Genomic DNA, 23,534 nt, shown 5'->3' with positions numbered 1-23,534 from the left:
TGAAAGCTAGAGGGATGCAATAGACAGAGCTGCAACCTCTGCCAGACATGGCAAAGGTGAGTGGGATGTTGTTTCAATTAGTGCTGATGTCAGGAAGGACTGTAAGGATGGAAAGGCTGGTGTTTGCCATGGGCAAAGAAACACATCTGGTTTTCATCTTCTCTTTGTGTGCCAGAAAAAGAGGAGAGTTTGCCTGCAACTTGTACCCCTCCTGCCCTCTTCTGCTGAGATGGAGAAATGTCCCAGCTTCTAGAAGGACATCAGGACAAAGATATGTAATGAAAATAAGTCCAGGCTGGCTGTCCTTGTAAGCATCAGCTGCTGGCATCTGCATTGCTGCTACCATGAGCATGGCACAGCAGGTAAAAGATTGCTTTTCCTTGTGTGACAGAGGAGCTCTTGACTTGACAGCTAGAGGGATGTAATAGAAAGAGCTGCAACATCTGCCAGACATGGCAAAGTTGAGTGGGATGTTGTTTCAATTAGTGCTGATGTCAGGAAGGACTGTGAGGATGGAAAGGCTGCTGTTTGCCATGGGCAGGGAAACACATCTGGTTTTCATCTTCTCTTTGTGTGCCAGAAAAAGAGGAGAGTTTGCCTGCAACTTGGACCCCTCCTGCCCTCTTCTGCTGAGATGGTGAAATGTTCCAGCTTCCAGAAGGACATCAGGACAATGATATGTAATGAAAATAAGTCCAGGCTGGCTGTCCTTGTGGGCATCAGCTGCTGGCATCTGCATTGCTGCTGCCATGAGCATGGCACAGCAGGTAACAGATTGCTTTTCTTTGTGTGACACAGGAGCTCTTGACTTGAAAGCTAGAGGGATGCAATAGACAGAGCTGCAACCTCTGCCAGACATGGCAAAGGTGAGTGGGATGTTGTTTCAATTAGTGCTGATGTCAGGAAGGACTGTAAGGATGGAAAAGCTGGTGTTTGCCATGGGCAGGGAAACACATCTGGTTTTCATCTTCTCTTTGTGTGCCAGAAAAAGAGGAGAGTTTGCCTGCAACTTGTACCCCTCCTGCCCTCTTCTGCTGAGATGGAGAAATGTCCCAGCTTCTAGAAGGACATCAGGACAAAGATATGTAATGAAAATAAGTCCAGGCTGGCTGTCCTTGTAAGCATCAGCTGCTGGCATCTGCATTGCTGCTACCATGAGCATGGCACAGCAGGTAAAAGATTGCTTTTCCTTGTGTGACAGAGGAGCTCTTGACTTGACAGCTAGAGGGATGTAATAGAAAGAGCTGCAACCTCTGCCAGACATGGCAAAGTTGAGTGGGATGTTGTTTCAATTAGTGCTGATGTCAGGAAGGACTGTGAGGATGGAAAGGCTGCTGTTTGCCATGGGCAGGGAAACACATCTGGTTTTCATCTTCTCTTTGTGTGCCAGAAAAAGAGGAGAGTTTGCCTGCAACTTGGACCCCTCCTGCCCTCTTCTGCTGAGATGGTGAAATGTTCCAGCTTCCAGAAGGACATCAGGACAATGATATGTAATGAAAATAAGTCCAGGCTGGCTGTCCTTGTGGGCATCAGCTGCTGGCATCTGCATTGCTGCTACCATGAGCATGGCACAGCAGGTAAAAGATTGCTTTTCCTTGTGTGACACAGGAGCTCTTGACAGCTAGAGGAATGCAATAGAAAGAGCTGCAACCTCTGCCAGACATGGCAAAGGTGAGTGGGATGTTGTTTCAATTAGCGCTGATGTTTGGAAGGACTGTAAGGATGGAAAGGCTGGTGTTTGCCATGGGCAGGGAAACACATCTGGTTTTCATTTTCTCTTTCTCTTTGAGTGCCAGATAAACAGGGGAGAGTGTGCCCTCACCTTGCAACTCTCCTGCCCTCTGCTGCTGAGAGGGAGAAATGTCCCAGCTTCTGGAAGCACATCAGGACAAAGGTATGTATTGAAAATAAGTCCAGGCTGGCAGTCGTTGTGGGCATCAGCTGCTGGCATCTGCATTGGTGTTGACATGAGCATGGCACAGCAGGTAACAGATTGCTTTTCCTGGTGTGACACAGGAGCTCTTGACTTGACAGCTAGAGGGATGCAATAGACAGAGTTGCAACCTCTGCCAGACATGGCAAAGGTGAGTGGGATGTTGTTTCAATTAGTGCTGATGTCAGGAAGGACTGTAAGGATGGAAAGGCTGGTGTTTGCCATGGGCAGGGAAACACATCTGGTTTTCATTTTCTCTTTCTCTTTGAGTGCCAGATAAACAGGGGACAGCGTGCCCTCACCTTGCAACTCCCCTGCCCTCTTCTGCTGAGATGGTGAAATGTCCCAGCTTCTAGAAGGACATCAGGACAAAGATATGTAATGAAAATAAGTCCAGGCTGGCTGTCCTTGTGGGCATCAGCTGCTGGCATCTGCATTTCTGCTGCCATGAGCATGGCACAGCAGGTAAGGGATTGCTTTTCCTTGTGGGACAGCTGTTAAGCCATTCTGATTCACCCTTTTCATCCACAGCATACAGATTTTTCCCACACTGCTGTTTCTGTCCAGCAATTTTCATATGTGCAATGGTACAGAGGTTGGTGGCCCTGCCTGTGGCAGGGAGTTGGAGATTCCTGATCCTTGAGGTCCCTTCCAACCCGGGCCATTCTGTGTGTGTGTGTGTGACTGGCTAAACACCAATTGTTGCTAGCTCAGCAGGTATACTGCTAATTATTGAACGTCTGACAGCTGCTTATCAACACTTGGCCACTATTTCTGGACAGCTGCTCATCCCTGAAAAGAGAGAAGTTTGGAAGGAGGACAGAGGGGAGTCTCTTGATGCCTGCCTGTTGCATCCCAACCTGCCCACAGTGTGAGTCAGTTCGGCCTTGTGTGGAGGCCCTGGCTTCTTTGGAGTCTGTTTTTCTTTTGCTGAGCTTCTCCTATCCAAACAGAATGGCCTTACAACATGCTTTCTGGTCCTTAATACTATAGCCATGCAATTTTTAACTATTACAGTTCTGTAAGTGAGAATTGATCACATGATTGAACAACTGTATTTCTAAAACATGTTATGAAATAGCTTCTTTTTACTAATACTAATAAAGTCTTTCTACTTTTTCAAACTGTTTCTAAGGGCAAATTACAAAACACATGGTGCTGTACTGCTTCAGAGCAATCCCACATTTGATAGCCAGTGCAGAAACAACATTCCATCCTACAGCATTAGCTAGTTCAGAGGTACCAGACATGTATCTGGATGTGTCTGTTGTGCGTAACTGGGGCTGAGGGATCAGAAATGACAGCTCCACTCTTGGAGACCACAGAACTAAAATGGAAAGATAAAATAGTTGCAGGGCAATTGTTCTCTGTGCCTGAAGCAGGGACCGATTTATGGGGGAGAGATTTAACAGTTAAATGAGGATTACAGCTGCAAGTCTGTTAAACACATATCAGGGGTCAATGAATGTGTTAACAGCTGGTGATGAGAAGAAATGAATCCAAAGGTGTGGGCAGGGGAAGGAAATCGGGGTGGACTCACAATTTTCCCTTACAAAGAACTGCCCAAGGAGGGAGTGGAGCTGTGAAACAGCAACAATATCCCATAGCCTTAGAAGGGAGAGTGGGTCTAAAAGCTGTAACACAGACACTGGTTAAGGATGTCTTCTGGAACCTTGTCTGTTGCCTTATAACACCCCAGTCCTGTCGGCACGGAAGGCAGACGGCACGTATCGGCTGGTGCAAGATGTAAGGAAATGACTGAACCCGTTCTCAAAAGACAGCCTGTGGTTCCTAACCCCTATACCCTAATGAGTCAGATCCCACACGGGCAGCAGTGGTTTGGTGTGAGAGACCTCAAAGATGCTTTCTGGACAGCCTTTGGACTCAGAGAGAAGTGGCTGCGTTTGTATGAGGACACATTGTAATCCTATCGTGATTCATGATGATACTGTAGATACTGGAACTCGTGCTAATCCTTGTCTTTGCAGCATGTGAAGCAAGCAGCTGGTGCTGCTGTCATGCAGAAAGCTCCCTTCCAACCACTCAGCAAGCATTTGGATGAGACAGCTTCCTGCTGGGGAGCCCTCCGACATCACTGCTGCCTCCTCCAGAACCATACCTGCAGATGCTTCAGAGCTCTTCAGCATGGACTTCCTTCCTCCCATCAGCAGCTGCTCCTGCACTGACCTTCATTCACACTGGGATACCATCTGCTTCCAGCAGGAGCTGACCTGCGAGACAGAGAAAGGAAACGTGGGATGAGCACCAATGCAGAAGCACAAGGCTGTGTCACCACCACGTCTTGCAGCCTTGGGAAGTCAGCTGCAACTGCAGCCTTGGTCAGAATTACAACGGGCACCGTAAATTAAGTGTGACCTCTGAAGTTGTTGCCATGATCAGAAATAGACGCTGAAATCGCTCACATAACTGTCGGTGGTTCCCTCCAAATTCTTTTGCTTTGGGGAACAGATGGACTCGGAATGGAAGGACACGAGAAAAAGGACATCTGTTTGAGCTCAGCAGACTTGAGAGGTGGGCCTGGGTGAACCTCATGAGGTTCAGCACAGCCAAGTGCAAGGTTTGGCATTTGGGCCGGAGGAATCCCAGGCATTCTTTTGTCATCGTGGTGGTTTCCAATAGACCCCAACAATGAGACATCAGGTCGCCGTGTGGGCTCCTGGGTGACACTGCCATTGCCCAGCCATTGCAGCCTAGGGGCAAATAAAGTAAAATACTTCAGAAAGATCTCACACTGATTGCATATTTTACTGTTCTTTTACACAAAACAGAAGGGGAGGACAGCAGATGCATGCAGCTGCATCAACACCCAGGCTGCTAAAGGAATGGAAAGACAGAAACATCAAATATCAATGCCTTATTCTAATGCAAGGAGGGAAGCTTTTTTCAATGTTACTTTTTATCATTTAAAATAAGCAGTTGGCACTCTTACAGGAAAATCCTAGGCCCCAGGTTCTGACAGTGTGGCAATCTGGCACGGACTCAGGTGTGAATGATCCAAACAGTCTGTTCCAGATTTTAACATCCCTTATATGCATTCACAAGTTTTCTCTCTTGACTTCCCCTTACAGCCGTTAGATGCCAGCAAAACATCCCACAAACACTCCTTACCTCTGTGCACACAGGCACCCATCCAACCAGAGCCATCAGTCATTCCCAGCCATGCGCTCTTCCTCCAATCATGGTCAGCATCACACGGCCGTCACGCAGCTCACTTGACTCAGTTTTTCTCTTCTTTCTGGAGGTGGCCTTGCTTCTCAGCCTTACCTTCTCGTGATGTTTATCTCGCTCTGCAGCTCCTGCTCTGAATAGGCTTTCTTGGATTCCCGCATGACAGGCACAAAATGCAGCCACAGCCCCTGCCACCAAGGTCAGCTCTTCAGCACACATTACCTGAGGAGCACTTGGCAACTCATGCAACCTGAGCAGTGCCAGGAAGACTCTTTCACTTCTGCTTCTCCTGGCTCAGAAATTCATTTTCCTACCTAGAAAATGGAAGAAGAAAAGAAAGAAAAAGAATCCTGACATAAAGCAGACACAATTGATACTATGGAATTCTGGAAGGCAAGGGATTTGCCTTCTATGATGAGAAGTTGAGTGCAAAGAACTAAGAAGAGCCATGAGCAGGTTGTGAACTTGTGGGTAAAATTAGGAAGTGCAGCAGTGCAGGGCTTCTGGAGGTGAGGGTCTGCTACAGCCGCCTGGAAAGAGAGCCTGTTGGTGGGAGCTGCTTACTGCAGCCAGCAGAAGCATCGCACTCACTGACTCTCATGCTGATGGGGGATTCCAGTCAGTCTGGGAAATCAGCATGGCTGGCTGCAAGCAATCTGACAGACTCCTGGAGTGCAGTGAGAATCACTCTGTGGTGCAGGCATTGGGCACAGCAAGCAGAAGGGAAGCATTGCTGGACATGGTGCACACCAGGGGTTACGACAGGAGGCGGTCAGGGCTGCAGTGACCATGCCCTCCTTGAGTTGGTGATCTCAAGGAATGCGGGCCTGGCAGGAAGCAAAGGCAGGAGCCTGAACTTCAGGAGAGCCAGCTGCAGGCTGTTCCAGGAATTCTTGGACGAGATCCTCTGGACAACTGTTTGTAGGGGCAAAGGGATGGAAAAGAGCTGGTCACTTTCTCAGAAAAAAACTTGCTCAGGGCTGAAGAGCTCTCCATCCCTGCCACATGAAATCAAGCAGAGGAGGCAGAAAACCTGTTTACTTTTTCTTGGGAGGGTGGGAAGGAGCTTTGGGTTAGGGGCACATCCTGTGCCAGAGCATCCCGATGGGACGCGTGGGATCAGCAGGTCTGTCAGAGAAGCGGGTGAGGTTGCAGGAGAGGAAGGGGAGGAGGTGCCAGCACGGTTCTGCACGATGCTCTGCCACACTGGGCAGCTTGATCATGGCTCAGCAGTGGGATCCGATGTGGAGAAGGGGAGACGGAAATCAAGGATGGGAGGGAACCATCAGACACAGTCGGTGAGTGTCTGTGAAGTCTTGCAGACCCAGAGATTCCCAGGTTGTTTCTGCTTTTGTATCACTTGTGTGCTGCAGGGTGAGCAAAAGGTTCTGCTGCTCGATTCTTCTGCAGGAGCCGCCTAAAAGGGAAATGGCCACTGAGCTGCAGACCAAGCAGTACTGCCTGACGTTGGCCAGGGGGAGCTTCTCCTTCCGCAGTGTGCTGATGACAGGTCTGGAGATGATCTGCAGGGCCAGTTCGTAGATGGGAGCCAGGAAAGGACATGATGGGAGGAGGGAGGTGTTAAGCAACATCCAAGGCATCAAAATGCATCAGAAAGCCCTGAAAAGCATCACAAAGCCACAGCCAGGAAGCTTGGGAGTATCATGAGCAGCATCCAGGATGCGAGAGATTATTTGCTACCATGCCAAATGGTTGCAGAGCTCCCCCTGCAGACATCCCAAAGCCAGACAAAACAGGAACAAACCCGGAGCTGTGCTGCACGCACCCCACAGCCACAGCATTGCAAGCTGGGGTGCCTTGCTGTGTGCTGCATTCATCCCAGTCCGTGTGAATGAAGACTCTGGAGGCAGTCAAGGCGTTGATTGAGCACGAGTGTGCTTTTATTATTATATAAAGGACAGGAGGGTGTGAGAGGTCCACGGTGAAGATGGGACTCATCCTGTCTTGTCATGGAGAGAGTGGCTCAGAGCTCTCAGTGCTGCTCTCTGATGCCTGGGACTGGAGGCCTGATTGAAAGTCCTCCTGCAAGAGGCTCTGCTCCTCCTCACTGACACTGACCTGCTCCTGCATGGAGGTGCTGCTGTTGGGGCACTCACACTGCTCTTGGGATGGCCTGCACTGCAGAGACTCCTGGTTACAATCCAGGCTGGTGACTGTGGTTTCTGGCAGGCCCAGGTCAGCATTTTCAGCAGAGCCAGGTGTAATGAGGGCATGAACTTCGATGAGCTCCTTCTCTCCATTAATGTTGTCAGACGGAAGGCTGCTGTTGGAACTGCAGCAATTTGTGCTTCCTAAGAGCTCTCCACTGATGGAAGCACAGAGAGCATCCTCGCTACTTGCCCTGGATCTTGTGGGTTGGCAAGGGCTCGATTCACCTAGAAAGGATACACAGGGGTTAGTGTCAAACTTTCACAAGCTGAATTACGACAGTGGTTCTTGATCAGGGGTGAACTGAAGATGTTGGGCAGGGGCTGGAACGCCAGAAAGAGATACAAGTGCAGAGCAAGCTTGAATTCTATGCTCCTGAAAAGCAGGGATTTGGAAGCTGCATTTGCACCCTTACCTGCCAGGACTACCACTGCTGTTTCTGAGGGCTGCCTGGCATTGCGCTGCAGTTGGCGTTTGCTGCCAGAGGATGGCTTCCTGAGGCTGAAGCAGCAACACCAACTGCTAGCTGGTGATTCCTCCTTCTTGCTGTGTGGATTTTGTCTGGAGAGAGAAAACAGCCAACGCTGTGAGTCGTGCGTGGTGCAGGGTGAGGGAAGAGCTGCACTGAGCTCTTGGCAGCAGTTGCTTGTTCCTAGCACTGCCTGGTTTCTGCAGGAAAACACAAAAACCCACCCAAACAATGATGCTAGGTGCTGGAAAAGAAAGTCCTCTTTACCTGTCAGATGGAAAGTCGATGACAGTGTGGAATTTGCCCTGCCCAGCTGCAGGGCTTTCTTCCACTTCAATGTCCCTGCTGCTCTCTGTTACCACAGAAGAGGTGCTGTGGCCTCGCCTCTGTGCCTGTGCCTCCTCCAGGCTGAGCAGCTTTGTGGCAGCAGAAGAGACCCCCACAGACTTGGGCCCTGGGAGAGAATTGTGCCCTGTCAGGGAAAAGCACAGGTAAGAGTGAGGATCAGAAAGCAGCAGCACAGCCACCACGGTTCTGGGGGAGGTGCTGTATTTTTCTCAGGCTTGCTTATCCGAGCCACTGGAAGAAGAGGAGCTCAAACTAACCATGTGGGCAGGGGTCTGTTTATGGCAAAGGACATGGTCATCATTAAGAGAGCTCACCCCTAGATAAAAGGGGCAGGGAACTGAGAAAGCTTCGCTGCAACGCTTGCATCAAGCTTCTCCTGCGTGCAAACATAATAATGACAGTTTCCTCCTTGTGAAGTTTGGGCTTGGACATTCTCAGCATCCAGCAACAGGATGCCATACCCTAATGGAAGTCCAGAGGTCTGCTGTCCCCTTGATGGTAAAAGAGTATCTCAGAGGTCCTGGAGAAGGCCTGCATTTGATCAAGGTGTCAGGTCAAGATCAAGCTAATGGAGGAAGACACTCACCTGCTGCATCTGCAATGTCTGCTCCGGATTTGGAGCAGAAGAGGACGTCTGTGTGGTTGATGATGAATTCCACCACATCCGACTGCATCTGCAGCTCCATGCAGGCAGCTCTTCCGCTGGCGCAGGCAGACTCGTTCTGCTGTGATCTGTAGAAAAGGCAGATTTTAGAAGTCATTTCTCCAAGACCGTTTCCCCGAGTCTGAATTGTTGCAGCCAAAAGCTGTCAGCTGAGGCTCTGGAGACTTCCGCAGTGGGCAATCAGTGATGCCACTGCAGAAATTCCCCTGGATGATCAAGGACACGTCAGTCCCATCTCAACAAGACTGCAGAAACTGTCACCTAGACATTGTGCCCGTGGGGTTGGAGAACAGCCCAGGCTCCTGCTCTTCTGTCAGCCACAGATTTTACAGGAGAAGAGCACATTTGATGGAGAAAAAGAGAGGACTGCTTTTCTTAACTGGAGAACAGAGGAAGTGTTGAAACAGAACCAGAAGTTTACCTTAAGAGGTTTGGAGCCCACACAATGGCTAGGTTCTTGGCATGCATGTTTGTGATGGTGGAGCTCCCAGCCAGACACGCCAAGTGTCTCATCAGGAACTCCAGTGTCCTGGAAAACAAGAGAGGCAAACGTTCAGCACCAACGAGCATGCCGTGCTGCAATTCAGAAAGCAAACCTCCATTCATGCTACTTCTTGTGATTGCTACTGTCACCAAAGGTGAAGTAGATCCAACTTGACTGAGTGCCACGCTGCAGCACCAAGCCCCAGCACAGCACAGCCGCAGCCATCAGCTGCACCAAGCGTGCCCCCGTGCCCAGGAACTGACCCCATAAAGTAAGCCCATGGAGCCTTCAACCCTTCAGCATACACAGGCATCGTGTTGCCGGCGTGAGACAGAGCCTGGAACCGCATCGTTGCCCTCTGCAATGCAGCAGGGCTGAGCTCAGCAGGCTGAGGGCAGCACTGACCTGTAGTGAGGAGCGGGCAGCTGCTGGATGACGTCCTGCATTCTGAGCAGCCGCTCCTCCTCTGTAGCGGCACCAACAGCATCCTGGAGTAGTGCAGAAAGGGAGCGAGACACCAATCAGGCTAGTACACCACTGCGAGTAAACCTCGTGGGGCTGACAGCAAAAGGGCCTCCGAGCTGGGGCACTGCTGCAGCCATCTGCCAAGAGGCCCAGGAAGAGGGAAATGAAAGACGTGGCCTTGTGCTTACCGAGAACTTGCCGTACAGCTGGTGGGTGAGCAGAGGGTTCGGGAGCTCCCTGAAGTACATCTTGCAGAGGGAGCTCACGCTGTGAATGTCGCGGACGGTGAGCTCAGGAATCTGCTCCGACTCAAATTCCTGCCTGGAGAGAGGGACGCAAACCCGGTTGAGCGAGAGGAAGGCAAGCCCAAAGCCACACCAGATGCACTCAGGCTGTGTCAGTCGCAGCACTCTTACCGCAGTCTCTGGATGTTGGACGCGACGCCGGACAGGCGGTATATCCCCTGCACCACGCCGTGCTGCTCAATGAACTCAGCGCAGCTCTGGAGGACCTGGGGGACTGAAGAACACGTGCCAGCCGTCAGTGGAGCTCCTGATTCAGTCGTGCTGCAGGCTGTGCTTCACATCCCATCCACTAAGCCCAGCCAGGCTTGGCTGAAGCAAATACAGATGTGCTTGTCTCTTAGGAGCATCCGCCTCACTTTATCCTTCAGCCATCAACTCCCATTACACGTGTCTCCACTGCTGTCAGCCTGCCCCCTGCTAGATACGAGCTCCCTTTCATCTTCTTTAGATGCCCAGCAGAGGAAGATCTCAGGAATGGGCAGCTCCTTACCATCACGACCCGAGCGGAGAAGATGCTCTCCCAGGTCACCGCCAAACACCCTTTCCTTCTCCACCTCCCGCTCGGTTGGTTTCTTTGGGCGGGCCTTCACCAAGGAACGAAGGAAGGTGAGGATCTTGCTGCGTTTCTTGGGCACTGCACAACAAAAGGAAGAAACCAGGTCATTTCAGGTCTGGCTCCGTTGGACGAGGCCGAGCACAGCACATTCTACAGAGCACGTCAGAACGGGAAGAACATTACCAACCAGTACATACAAAAAGGGATTTTCCCCATCTCTGGAGGAGCCCAAGGCCAGGTGGGATGGGGCCCTGGGCAGCCTGGTCTAATCTGACATTAAATGTGGGGGCTGGGAGACCATCCTGAGGCAGGAGGGTTGGAGCATGATGATCCCTGAGGTCCCTTCCATCCCAAGCCATTCTATGAAGATTCTATAGTTTCCCCAAGTCCAATCATAAACACAGGAGGATTGGGCCAAATCCCTGCCCCATGGTGTGCATGAAGAATCATCAACCCAGAGGACAATGTGGCATGGATAAAGGAGGTACTAAACATGGAACACACCCCAAAAAAGACTTCATTTTGCTTCCCCACACCATGAAATGTAACATCCGTACCTGGCTTTGGCACAGAGTTGATGAGTGCCTCAGGAATGTTCTTATTAATGAGTTCCACACACTCCCCTGGGAAAAATCCCACCTGTAACAAGAAGAAAAGAGAGGCCAACTATTGCATGCAGCACTTCTCAGATCTGAACTGTTAAACCTAAAGCCACATAACATTTCCCTCGGAACGTGCTTGCCTGACGTTCCATAAGACTATCCAGCAGAAAATGGCCATAGTTCACAGCATAAAGGTAATAATTTTTCAACATTTGCAGCCAAAGACAAGGTCCTCTGACACCGACACAGGGAAACTGTTTATGTCCACTAGGCATCCTATGCAGGCAGAGCAGCTCTAAGCTGAGATTCCTGCCTCTACTGAAGTTGCACTCTCCAGTCTGAAGCTTGTGCCTACCTGGAAGCCGAGCTTGCCTCTCCACCAGGGGGTCAGCTCCTTTGGTGGCATGTCGATGACACAGATGATGTCTCCCACCTGCAAGAGATTGCAACGTCAATCCCAGCTTCAGCACAGCTGGGAGGAAAGCACAGCTCAAATGTCTGCATTCTTCTGCACTGCCAAACATCGCCGAGCATTAAAGCACTTGCACCAGTGCAGCTCTGAAGGCATTTGCCATTGTAAAACTGAACAACAAGGAACGCCTTGAACTGCTTACCTCAAAGGAGAGTTCATCCGCTGCCTGGGCAACGTATCTCTTAATAGCATGGGCAGCAGCAATAGCTGGAACATTCACAGGTGCCACCTCATGGTCCAGCAGGGGCTTCCCCTTGTTCTCAGCCTGAAACAGAGAGCACAGGCCACAGTGAGGAGCAGAGAACAACCGAGGAGGATTTCAAGGTGAGGAGCACATCTGCAGAGAAAGCTGCAGGAAATGCACTCGGTCCTTATCATGGGCACTTCAGAAGGAACTGCAAGTCTAATAACGGCTGTTTCTCTCCCTGGTGTGCAGCAGCCTAATCAGCAATGGCACTGACGCAGACAGGTGGCCTTGTCCATTTTGCCCCCTCCTTTCCTGCGCTCTTTGTGCAGGAAGGCTGACTGTTTCAGATGCTAGGAGACCGTGAAGAGGGAAACCAAAGCTACGGCTGCAGTTACAAGGTGCAAACAGTGCCATTGCAAGCACCAAGCAGCTCTCTTGAGCAGTCCAACCAACAGCGAGGCCAAGCTGAGCAGAGAATGATTGTTGTTTCTGCAGCCATTTCAAGGGAAAAGTCAGTAGAGGACAAACACAACAGCCGAGATGGCTCTGGTACTTTTATAAACTTGCCACGCTTGCACTACTGTCTTGCCACAGAGGAGCTCTCTTGGAAAGCAGGAGAGCACATCTGCGGCTCACTCTGCTGGCTGCAGTCAGGGAACAAAGACCAATCAGAGCTTCATACTCTACCTCTGTCCATGCCAGGTCAGGCCCACAGCTGATCTCGCTGCATGCCACAGCCATCAGCGTAGGTGTGACAAGCTGGAACTGAAAAGAAACACACTTTTATTTTCTCTGTTCACATCTCTGCTGTGCTCCCTACAGCTGTCGGGCACACTCACACAGCCCAAGCACGCCTGCTGGTGTCCCTGGTGATGCTGTGCAGCTCTGCACAAGCTGGGGCTGGGACTCTTTGCCTAAGGGATTGGATTCCTGTAGACCAGCTGGTCACAGCACCACAGACAGCATCCTTCTGAGGGCTGAGCTGCAGAGCACGTGGAGAAAACCCACACGTGACCAGCGTCCCATCAAAGCTGGATGAGGCTGTGTTACCAAACACGGGGCGTCACGGGCTGCTAAAGCATGTGGGGGGACAAACCATGGCAGGTACCTGGCAAGAGATCAGAACGAGGGAGAGAAATCTCACGAATCCGCAGCCGTTCCTTGTCACTTTGCTCTGATCTTCCACGAGCAAAAGCTGCAGCAGGGAAGCAGGCAGAGGGTGGAGAGAGGAGAGAGAAAGAGCAGGTCAGTTTGCTTCCACGGTTTAGCAAAGATTACGAGGGAAAAACCAAAATCTGCCCTCCCTCAACTTAAAAACTCAAGTTTTCAACTTAAAACCATTTCCCCTTGTCCTGCTGTTATCTACCCTTTCAAAGAGGTGATTCCCCTCCTCTTTTTAGGCTCCCTTGAGGTACTGAAGGCTGCCATGAGGTCACCCCACAGCCTTCATTTCTCCAGGCTGAACAAGCCCAGCTCCCTCAGCCTGTCTTTGCAGGGGAGGTGCTCCTGTCCCCTGATCATCTCTGTGGCTCGCCTCTGGACCCTCTCCAGCAGCTCCCTGTCTTTCTGGACACTGTAGTGCAGCTGGGGCCTCACAAGAGCAGAGCAGGGGGGGACGATCACCTCCCTGTCCCTCATGGCCACCCCTCTGCTGATGGAGATAATGTGATCCTATGAGCTCCGCCAGCCAGCAGTTCTCAGCACTCACTGTCCCCCCGTCTCTCCCACACTGTCTCAGCTTACCTACAAGGTGCTGCACAGGACGGTGTGAAGACAAAGGGACGCAGTCGGTGCACAAGTGCAACAAGCGAGCTGCTCAGTCAGAGCTCCAGCGCTCCAATGAAGGGACGCAGCACGCACTGCTCCTCCCCTCATTCTAGCCCTTATGACATCACTGAGGGCCACCAGGCTGCTCCACCACGACGGACAGGGTGGGGAGGCAAGACCAGGCACAAGGGCAGAAGATTCCAACAGCCCAGCCCAACGTTCTGGAATCAGGGGCTGCTTGGAATTCTACCCCAGCCAAATCCTGGAGAAGCTGGCACGGGGTCGTCATGACCAAAGCGCAGGACCTGGCGCTTGCTCTTGTTGAGCCTCACACAACTGGCCTCAGTGCATCCCTCTGGAGGGCCTTCCTGCCCTCAGCCAGATGGACGCTTCCTCCCAGCAGCGTACCTTGCAGTGCTGGGCCCATGTCAAATCCACACTAGAGTGGGTTTTGTTACATTCAAGGGCATGTTGCAGCACCCATCTATTTCACCTGGAAGGAAATAAAGCAGGAGATGGGAGAAACACAGAACTACTGCCAGACTGCTTTATCCCTTTCTCAGCCCAACTTCCCTTGCCTCATCCCCTACCCCAACTCCTGGATGATGCCCACAGGCTGATAGTTGGATCTCAAGTCCATAGGACTCCATTCACAGGGCTCCATCAAAAAGGCTGTCACACTTGTTCCGTACACTCACACTGACCCAGCAGTGGTATCACAGTCACTTAACACACACACAACAACCAAACCCCGAGCATGCACATCCCTTCCTGCGTGACTGCAGCCCACAGCTCCCCTTCACACCTCCGTGGATCTCTGGTGTTTTACACGGATGCAGCCTCGCTGCAGCTCCGTGGCTGTCACACAAGGCCTGCAGGACCTCTTTCTCTGCAAACCCCGTCTGCAGGCATTGGTTCATGAGGTTCACCTCCTGCCCTCCTGAGACTCATCCCCAAAGCCTGGCTGGACATCAGCACAGGCATCCTTCTTCAAACGCCCCATCCAAGCAGCAAGGGATCAAAGCGTTGGCACAGCTGAAACAGAAATGCTGTGTGAGTTTCCTGTTAGCACTGAGCAGGAACAAATCTACCGCTGAGCAGCAGGATGTGAGACAAGCAGCAGAAGACACCCAACCTGCAGAACCAGCTCGTTTGGGGTCGGTCCAGATGTTTGTCTGCTCCCTTCCCTGGCCCAGGCCAAGCTTGTGAGCTGCTCCTCCTTGGTGCAGGGGGAAATGGTGCAGATGCCATGTGGTGGCTATGCACAGCATGCCTTTCACTTGCTTTTCCTCTCTCCATCTGCCATCTTCCATTAGCAAACAGCATCTCCAGCCTCCAGAGATCACTGAGTCCAACCCCTGCACAACAGTGAAAGAAAAGATATGATAAGGGGTACTTAAAGCACAGCATCTGTAATCAGATCAGACTCCTGCACTGTGAAGACTTCCATGGGTATTCCTGCAGAGTGCATCACTTAGTCTCTCTCTAGCCTTGTGTTCATGGTTTTCCTGTAAGAGCTTGTCTAAACACTGCCTGTAATCGTGGTTATGCTAGAAGCATTTGGATTTATTGATCCTCAGTGTAATTTCAATAACAAATCCAGATGTTTTTTTGTTAGGGACAGCTTTCAATTTCTCAACTGAAATTTCAATATTGCATTAGGTGTTGACAACCACGGGGCTGCAGTACAGAGAATTACAGGAAGATTAATTTCTCCATCTCCATGCTCCTAGACATTTATGGTTACAGTGATGTAGTTATATACAAAGTTGCAAGATACCAAAGCTAGAATAACCTCTTGGTGCAGCAGGATGTCTGGAGCCCAAGTGCAGAGTCTCAGTGTTGCAAAGCCTTGAAGAGGTGCACCGTATGTGCTGGGGCTGATGACACAGACACTGGAGCAAGGCCAGTGTGCTGTTAGAAACTTGACCAGCAGCTGATCTGTTGTCAGCCATTTCTGGACACAAACGGGATCTGGTCGACTTAGGACATGACCTTTGGGCTGGAGAGCAACTCCCCGAGGAATCACACAGCCACTGCAGACCGTTGGCAAGAACCCCATACCAAAACAGCTCATCTGCAATCAGTTTTTAATCTGTGCAGCAGTGAGTGGAACAGGCGCACGCTCTCTGGAATTGCAGGAATGTTCACAAGTGGAATGTACATCACCTGTGTGCTCCAGCTCTTCTGTGTGCATGCTAGGAGCAGTGATCCCCCTGCACCCAGGGCTGCAATAAAGTCATGCTGGGTTTCTAACCTGCCAACCAGCAGCCCAGGCTGCCCAGAGCCACATCCAGCCTGGCCTTGGATGCCTGCAGGGATGGGGCATTCACAGACTCCCTGGGCAACCTGTTCCAGTGCCTCACCACCCTCTGGCTGAAAAACTTCCTCCTCACATCCAACCTAAAAATCAACACCCCCCGTCTCAGTTTAAAGCCATTCCCCACTTGTCCCATCACTATCCACCCTCCAAAACAAAACACCTCGGCTGTTCAACACTGAAAGAGCAAAATAACCCACAGCTCTTACTTCCACTGTATGCATTTAATTCCAAACTTAAGGTCACAGGTTAATTACTCATGTGATCCTTCCTGACAGAAGAACTACTCGTAGTGATGTGTAGGAGTAAGGAACTGTTTGAAAAGGTCATGGACATATTAGAACTTGCAGCATTTATCTTAATAGATGCCTACATTGCAAAGCATTTTGTAAAACACACGTTACAAGTACTGTGCATTGGATTACACTATATCAAACTCTAAGTAACAATACAGGTTGCTTTTAAATCTACACTTACATGCTAACTCCTTGATAAAATTCCTGACTGCCTTCAGTTTTATAGCCAAAGCAGTGTTTGAGCTGGTAATGTACTCTTGAACAGCACTGCTGCCTTCAGTATTTGTATGTTTAGATCTGAAAAGAGAACTTGGTCATTATTTCACGATGAGAGAATCTTATATGACAAAACAGAATTACAAAAATCTGACAATACTGTAAAATGCCAGCGTAAGAATGTGGCTTTGATTTTTTTTTTTTCTTTTTTTTTTTTAAATGGTGAGTGTACCATTAATTCAAGACAAGAATTTTGTTTGTAAGTCTATCTCTATAACTGTTCTTGGCATCATTCTGTAGGATGAACTAGATACATGGAATTTGGCACTGGCTCCCCGGGGCAGTGGTTTGGCACTGAGCTGACAAAGGCCAAAGAGCATTTGCACAATGCTCTCAGACACAGGGCTTGACCCATAGGAGGTCCGGTGTGGAACCAGGAGGTGGAATACATGACCCTCGAGGTCCCTTCCAAATAAAGATATTCCATCATCCTCTAATACTGTTATTCCCAAGTCCTGTACGCAGTGCTCAGATGCTTAAATGAAAGGTTCCATGAAACAGTGAGGTATCTATGTCCCTTTACCACCCAGTTATTCAATTTGCCACGTGGATCTTTTATCCAGTCACATTAAAAAACCCCTCAAAGTATTTCCTTCAGTCTTCCATTCTGATAGAGCTTTCTGGAGCAAATAAAGAGTTGCAACTCAGAATGTCCACACCTCCCTTCCTGCACCCTGCATACTTTTTTCATTGCACTGTGATTACGTACCATTCTATTGTCACCCTCATTCTGTCATTATCTAGGCAGTTTACTGCCATTAAATTTTCCAGCAACAGATGCCCACAAGTACAGCCAGCCTGGACTTATTTCCAATACTTACCTTTGTCCTGATGTCCTTGTAGGAGCTGGGACATTTCTCCATCTCAGCAGCAGAGGGCAGGAGGGGTCCAAGGTGAGGGCACGCTCTCCTCTATTTTTCTGGCACTCAAAGACAAAGGGAACAAGAAAACCAGATGTGTTTCCCTGCCCATGGCAAACACCAGCCTTTCCATCCTTACAGTCCTTCCTGCCATCAGCAGAGATATTTTGCTTTCTTGTGCCACTTCATCCCTTTAGCATCTGGCATTCTAACAAAAAAGTACTTACAAGGAATTTTAATATTTTCATATTAAATGTCAGAATTAGAACCATTATGTTTACCAAATATTTAAAACGTTCAACCCAGTGAGAAGTGAATTGATGTTGCATTTAGCATTCAGATAAGAACTTGTAAAGGAAGTAAAAAGTGCTGCTTTCATAAACTATAGTCTCATTGTCAAGCCTTGCGCTGTCTCAGCAGATTATTACAGAATGTTCATTCAAGCAGGAATTCAGAGATGCGTCTGAACTGATAACAACAACGAGTAATTAAGAAAGCTTGACTGCAGTCTGCTTGAGGATTCCAGTCTGAAGTGTGTTCCACCTGATGACAACTGGGAATGTCTTTCTCTCACCATTAGAACCATTGCACCTCTGACTAAACACATAGCTAATCACCACTGAAAACCTAGGTGCAATTTCTGCAGTGCACAGACCAACTACGTGTTGATTAACATTCAGAGAGATTGTGCAGGTGTCCTTTTAGGAACTGGCCTACAGTATGCTAAGAGGGATGGATGTGGGGACATTAGGATAACGTGCCCTCTGCCTTTTAAGACAGCCCCAGCAGAGCAGGTCAGCAGGCTGAAGAGCTGCGTGGGTCACCAGGGCTCAGAGACTTCACTCGGCCATCTGAAAGTTGAGGGACTTCAGCCCAAGCTGCCCTTTTCCATGCAGGCAAGGAGGCCAAGAGAAGGTGGATCGGCACGGTTCTGGTGCAGACAGGGGCTGCAGTGTGAGCAGGCCTACACAGACAAGGCTGTGCCCACACAGAGTGACAGCAGCTTTCGCTGTGAGCAGATTCCCAGGGGGCCTGAGCCATGGCAGTTCTTGATGGCAGCATGTTCCAATCAGCCCTGGAAGTCTTCTCTGGACGTCTGTCGCATTCTGGAATCCACACTGAGGACGCAGTCGCTGTGTCAGAGCAGCTGGCAGAGTCACGGGGAACCGTGACGTAGTTGGCCCAGGGAGCAACAACAAGGCCTGCACTGCTCAGCCAGCCCAGGCCAAAGGGGAGCACGAGAGAGAGCAGAGGAGAGAGGGGGGAAAGAGGGCCAGGAAGGAAAGGCCTGTGCCTGAATGGACGTGTAGCAGCAGCTGCTGACAGCAAACTCGGTGATGGCAGGGGCACAGCAGAGCAGTGCAATGCTGGCAGCTTCCTGTGTCTTTCACACAGGCACTGCAGACATGGCCAGCACTGGGAGATCAGCAGAACTGCTGCACACCTCTGCCAGCCCAGGCCAGAGGAGTGCAGAACAGTGAGCTGCTGCTGAGGGGAGAGAGGATGGCCTGAGAGCTGACCTGAGAGGCAGGGCTGGCTGTGTTACAGCAGCCTCTGTGTCCTCCTCCTGTGTCTGTGAGGGCCAGAGGGCCAGAAGAGAACATGCCCAGACAACGAAGCCCTGCTGTCCTCTGCTGCTCAGCTGGAGAGATGTTCCGCCTTCCTGAAGGACGCTGATCCAAAGGGAAGGAATCAAAGGAAGTCCAGGCTGGCTGTCCTTGTGGGCATCAGCTGCTGGCAGCTGCCTCTGTGCTGCCATGGGCAGGGCACAGCACACACAGTGTTTGCAGTTCCCTGTGTGACACTGGCCCTGGTGACCTGACAGCCATAGGGAGACAAGAGAAAGAGCTGCCTCCCTCTGCCAGATGAGGCAAAAGTGAGAATCCCAGAATCACAGCATGGCCCGGGTTGGAAAGGAGCTCAAGGTTCATGAATCTCCAACCCTTGGCTCTCCAAGGGTGCACAGGGGGCTTTGTTCTCCCTGTGGTGCAGCTTCAGTGCCAACTCACAGCTGAGCTGGTTGGCACAATGTGACAGCCTGCCGCTCTGAAGCTCTTGGGGCAGTGCTCAGTTCTTTCTGAAGTACTCTGCAAAATGCTGCTGTCATGACTGTAATCTAAAGCTGATATTGTTTCTACCGCATCAGGCTTGCATGAAGCATCTCTGATCAACAGAGAAATCAGAAAAATTGCTTTTCCTATTGCACTTTCCTTATAACTTGTGATGAAAGCTCTCAGTTTATTTTTGGCACCAGAAATCCTGGGATGCAACCAGGTTAGATAAGAAGTGACACTGAGTGCACAGTAAAGGAACATAGATGAGATAGCATCACACAGCTCTGGAAAAGATGTTCCAGCTCTGTGTCTACCTACACCTTCAGGAGAGGAAAAGTACTGGCTTACTGAGGTGTCCTGGGTTGCAGGTTCTGTTAATCTCCATTTTTGGAAGAGCTGCTTGCAATAAATACCTTGTAAGGTGAATGAGCTTGATAGAAGTAGGGTGTGAAAGAGATGGATTTGCTGTTTCCCCGAAGGTGCAGGAGTATTGCTGTGCCTACAGTCAGTAAACAAGGCAGAAATCACTCTGTTCCTCAGAATGAAAAAGAATACAAATCTTTTTGTGAGTGACAGCACGCCTGAATGAAGCACAAATCTAAACATTTAAAATAAGGGCTAGTGTCAAAGGGACTTGCAGTATTTCTCGTGAAGAAATATTTGATGCTTCTTTATGAAAGTCATCATAACAAAAGTGTACTGATGTCTTTGCTGAGGATTTCCTTGGTTCCAGCCTGAAGGTGTGCGCAGGCATGAGCAGGCAGTGCTGAGCTGCAGGTGAGTGCCTGTGTCCCACAGCAGGAAACCCGTGGGTGTCTTCAGGGGTTTGAAATGGGCAGAGCTGTAAAACCTGCAGGCTTTCACTGAAATTGTCCTCTGCTTTATTTTGTAATCTTAGTTTCACCGATGCTTTCCAATATAATTTTCGTATGAATGCAGATACATGGGATAGGATTTAAAGTTTTTATGGTGCTGCTGTATAATTTTCTGTGGTCATCATAAGCCAATAAAAAAAATAAATGGTAATCAGGCAATCTATTAACAACCTGTGGCACGTGTAAAACAATGAAATTCCTTGCAGGAAGACAATATTCCTATATAATAATCTGGCTATCCAAAACTGTTAATTATACTTGATGAGCTGGAGATAATCCTGAAATGCGGGACTTTGATCTTAGCCAAGAATAATAAAACTTATTATCATTCTTAAATTGGCAGCTGCTATCAAAAGCCTGTGTCTTATTTCCCTTTTAGTAACACTGGCTAAATCAGAGAAACTGATAAAAGAATTTCATGATTGCAGCTTAGGGATTCTTTCCCACTTGAACAGAAGTAATCTATGTCCAAAAATGTCTGTAAATACTTTTTCTATCTTATTTTGCCAGATGTATTGATATTTGAGATGAATGGCAAAAACATTTTGCGTACATAGATAAGCAATGCAAATTTCCTGGATTGTTTTAGAGAAAAAAGCTCTGGTTATCTGATCGTTTCCATGCAGAAATAAGATTTACAGAAAAATTCTCCTTATTATTATTCACACATGAATAAGTACAAAAAAGAGATGTGGGGGATGTTGTTTCAATTCAAGCTGATTGTAGGAAGGACTGTCAGGATGGAAAGGCTAGTGTCTGCCATGGGCAAAGAAACACTTCTGGTTTTCATCTTCTCTTTGCCTTTGAGTGCAAGAGGCCATGAGGAGAGTGTGCCCTAAACTTGGACCCTTTTTGACCATTGCAGCAGAGATGGAGAAGTGTTCAACCTTCTAGAAGGACTTCAGGACAAAGATATGTAATGAAAATAAGTCCAGGTTGGCTGTCCTTGTGGGCATCAGCTGCTGACATCTGCATAGTTGTTGCTATGGGAATGGCAGAACAGCTGGAATGTTGCATTTCCTTGTGTGACACAAGCACTGGTGAATTCAAAGCCAGAGGGGTATAATAGAAAGAGCATCACCTCCCTTCCAGATTAGGCAAAGGTGAGTGGGATGTTGTTTCAATTAGTGCTGAAGTCAGGAAGGACTGTAAGGATGGAAAGGCTGGTGTTTGCCATGGGCTGGGAAACACATCTTGTTTTCATTTTCTCTTTCTCTTTGAGTGCCAGATAAAGAGCAGAGTGTGCCCTCACCTTGGACACCTCCTGCCCTCTTCTGCTGAGATGGAGAAATGTTCCAGCTTCTAGAAGGACATCAGGACAAAGATATGTAATGAAAATAAGTCCAGGCTGGCTGTCCTTGTGGGCATCAGCTGCTGGCATCTGCATTGCTGCTGCCATGAGCATGGCACAGCAGGTAAAAGATTGCTTTTCCTTGTGTGACACAGGAGCTCTTGACTTGAAAGCTAGAGGGATGCAATAGAAAGAGCTGCAACCTCTGCCAGACATGGCAAAGGTGAGTGGGATGTTTCAGTTGCTGCTGATGTCAGGAAGGACTGTAAGGATGGAAAGGCTGGTGTTTGCCATGGGCAGGGAAACACATCTGGTTTTCATTTTCTCTTTGTGTGCCAGAAAAAGAGCAGAGTGTGCCTGCTAGTTCTAACTCTCCTGCCCTCTTCTGCTGAGAGGGAGAAATGTTCCAGCTTCTAGAAGGACATCAGGACAAAGATACGTAATGAAAAAAAGTCCAGGCTGGCTGTCCTTGTGGGCATCAGCTGCTGCCATCTGCATTGCTGCTGCCATGAGCATGGCACAGCAGGTAAAAGGTTGCTTTTCCTTGTGTGACACAGGATCTGTTAACTTGAAAGCAAGAATGATGCAATAGAAAGAGCTGCAACCTCTGCCAGACATGGCAAAGGTGAGTGGGATGTTGTTTCAATTAGTGCTGATGTCAGGAGGACTGTAAGGATGGAAAGGCTGGTGTTTGCCATGGGCTGGGAAACACATCTGGTTTTCATTTTCTCTTTCTCTTTTTGTGACAGATAAACAGGGGAGAGTGTGCCCTCACCTTGGAACTCTCCTGCCCCCTGCTGCTCAGAGGGAGAATGGCCAAGCTTGTAGAAGGACATCAGGACAAAGATATGTAATGAAAATAAGTCCAGGCTGGCTGTCCTTGTGGGCATCAGCTGCTGGCATCTGCATTGCTGCTGCCATGAGCATGGCAAAGCAGGTAAAAATTGCTTTTCCTTCTGTGACACAGGAGCTCTTGACTTGAAAGCTAGAGGGATGCAATAGAAAGAGCTGCAACCTCTGCCAGACATGGCAAAGGTGAGTGGGATGTTGTTTCCATTTCTGCTGATGTCAGGAAGGACTGTATGGATGGAAAGTCTGGTGTTTGCCATGGGCAGGGAAACACATCTGGTTTTCATTTTCTCTTTCTCTTTGAGTGCCAGATAAACAGGGGAGAGTGTGCCCTCACCTTGGACCCATCCTACCCTCTTCTGCTGAGATGGAGAAATGTTCCAGCTTCTAGAAGGACATCAGGACAAAGATATGTAATGAAAATAAGTCCAGGCTGGCTGTCCTTGTGGGCATCAGCTGCTGGCATCTGCACTGCTTCTGCCATGAGCATGGCAAAGCAGGTAAAAGGTTGCTTTTCCTTGTGTGACACAGGAGCTCTTGACTTGAAAGCTAGAGGGATGCAATAGAAAGAGCTGCAACCTCTGCCAGACATGGCAAAGGTGAGTGGGATGTTGTTTCCATTGCTGCTGATGTCAGGAAGACTGTAAGGATGGAAAGGCTGGTGTTTGCCATGGGCTGGGAAACTCATCTGGTTTTCATTTTCTCATTCTCATTGAGTGCCAGATAAACAGGGGAGAGTGTGCCTGCAACTTGGACCCCTCCTGCCCTCTTCTGCTGAGATGGAGAAATGTTCCAGCTTGTAGAAGGACATCAGGACAAAGATATGTAATGAAAATAAGTCCAGGCTGGCTGTCCCTTTGGGCATCAGCTGCAGGCATCTGCATTGCTGCTGCCATGAGCATGGCAAAACAGGTAAAAGGTTGCTTTTCCTTGTGTGACACAGGAGCTCTTGACTTGAAAGCTAGAGGGATGCAATAGAAAGAGCTGCAAACTCTGCCTGACATGGCAAAGGTGAGTGGGATGTTGTTTCAGTTGCTGACAATGTCAGGAAGGACTGTAAGGATGGAAAGTCTCGTGTTTGCCATGGGCAGGGAAACACATCT

The 23,534-nt window shown here is 49.4% G+C and overlaps 1 protein-coding gene across 1 annotated transcript; it reads right to left on the bottom strand.

The window, feature by feature from the left end:
- Positions 1-3,356: 3,356 nt before the first annotated feature.
- Positions 3,357-11,891, bottom strand: LOC149912367 (rho GTPase-activating protein 32-like). Its single transcript, XM_090130791.1, has 9 exons — positions 11,540-11,891; positions 11,140-11,221; positions 10,517-10,660; positions 10,138-10,240; positions 9,910-10,042; positions 9,662-9,744; positions 9,194-9,301; positions 8,695-8,840; positions 3,357-3,370 (listed from the first exon to the last, which is right to left on the bottom strand). The coding sequence occupies exons 1-9, from the start codon at positions 11,588-11,590 to the stop codon at positions 3,357-3,359; spliced, it is 864 nt and encodes a 287-aa protein (XP_089986917.1). The 5' UTR covers positions 11,591-11,891.
- Between the last annotated feature and the right edge of the window lie 11,643 nt (positions 11,892-23,534).

The sequence above is a fragment of the Phasianus colchicus genome, chromosome Z (assembly GCF_987193195.1).
Source record: "Phasianus colchicus chromosome Z, bPhaCol1.hap1.1, whole genome shotgun sequence".
Classification (NCBI taxonomy): domain Eukaryota; kingdom Metazoa; phylum Chordata; class Aves; order Galliformes; family Phasianidae; genus Phasianus; species Phasianus colchicus.
This window is presented reverse-complemented; position numbering and strand designations above follow the sequence as displayed.

Coding starts and splice junctions, on each gene's coding strand:
- LOC149912367 (XM_090130791.1), bottom strand. CDS start 11,590: ATGCCACCAAAGGAGCTGACCCCCTGGTGGAGAGGCAAGCTCGGCTTC. Junction 10,241..10,516: donor TCTCCGCTCGGGTCGTGATG/GTAAGGAGCTGC, acceptor CGTGTTCTTCAG/TCCCCCAGGTCCTCCAGAGC. Junction 10,043..10,137: donor TCCAACATCCAGAGACTGCG/GTAAGAGTGCTG, acceptor CCCTCTCTCCAG/GCAGGAATTTGAGTCGGAGC.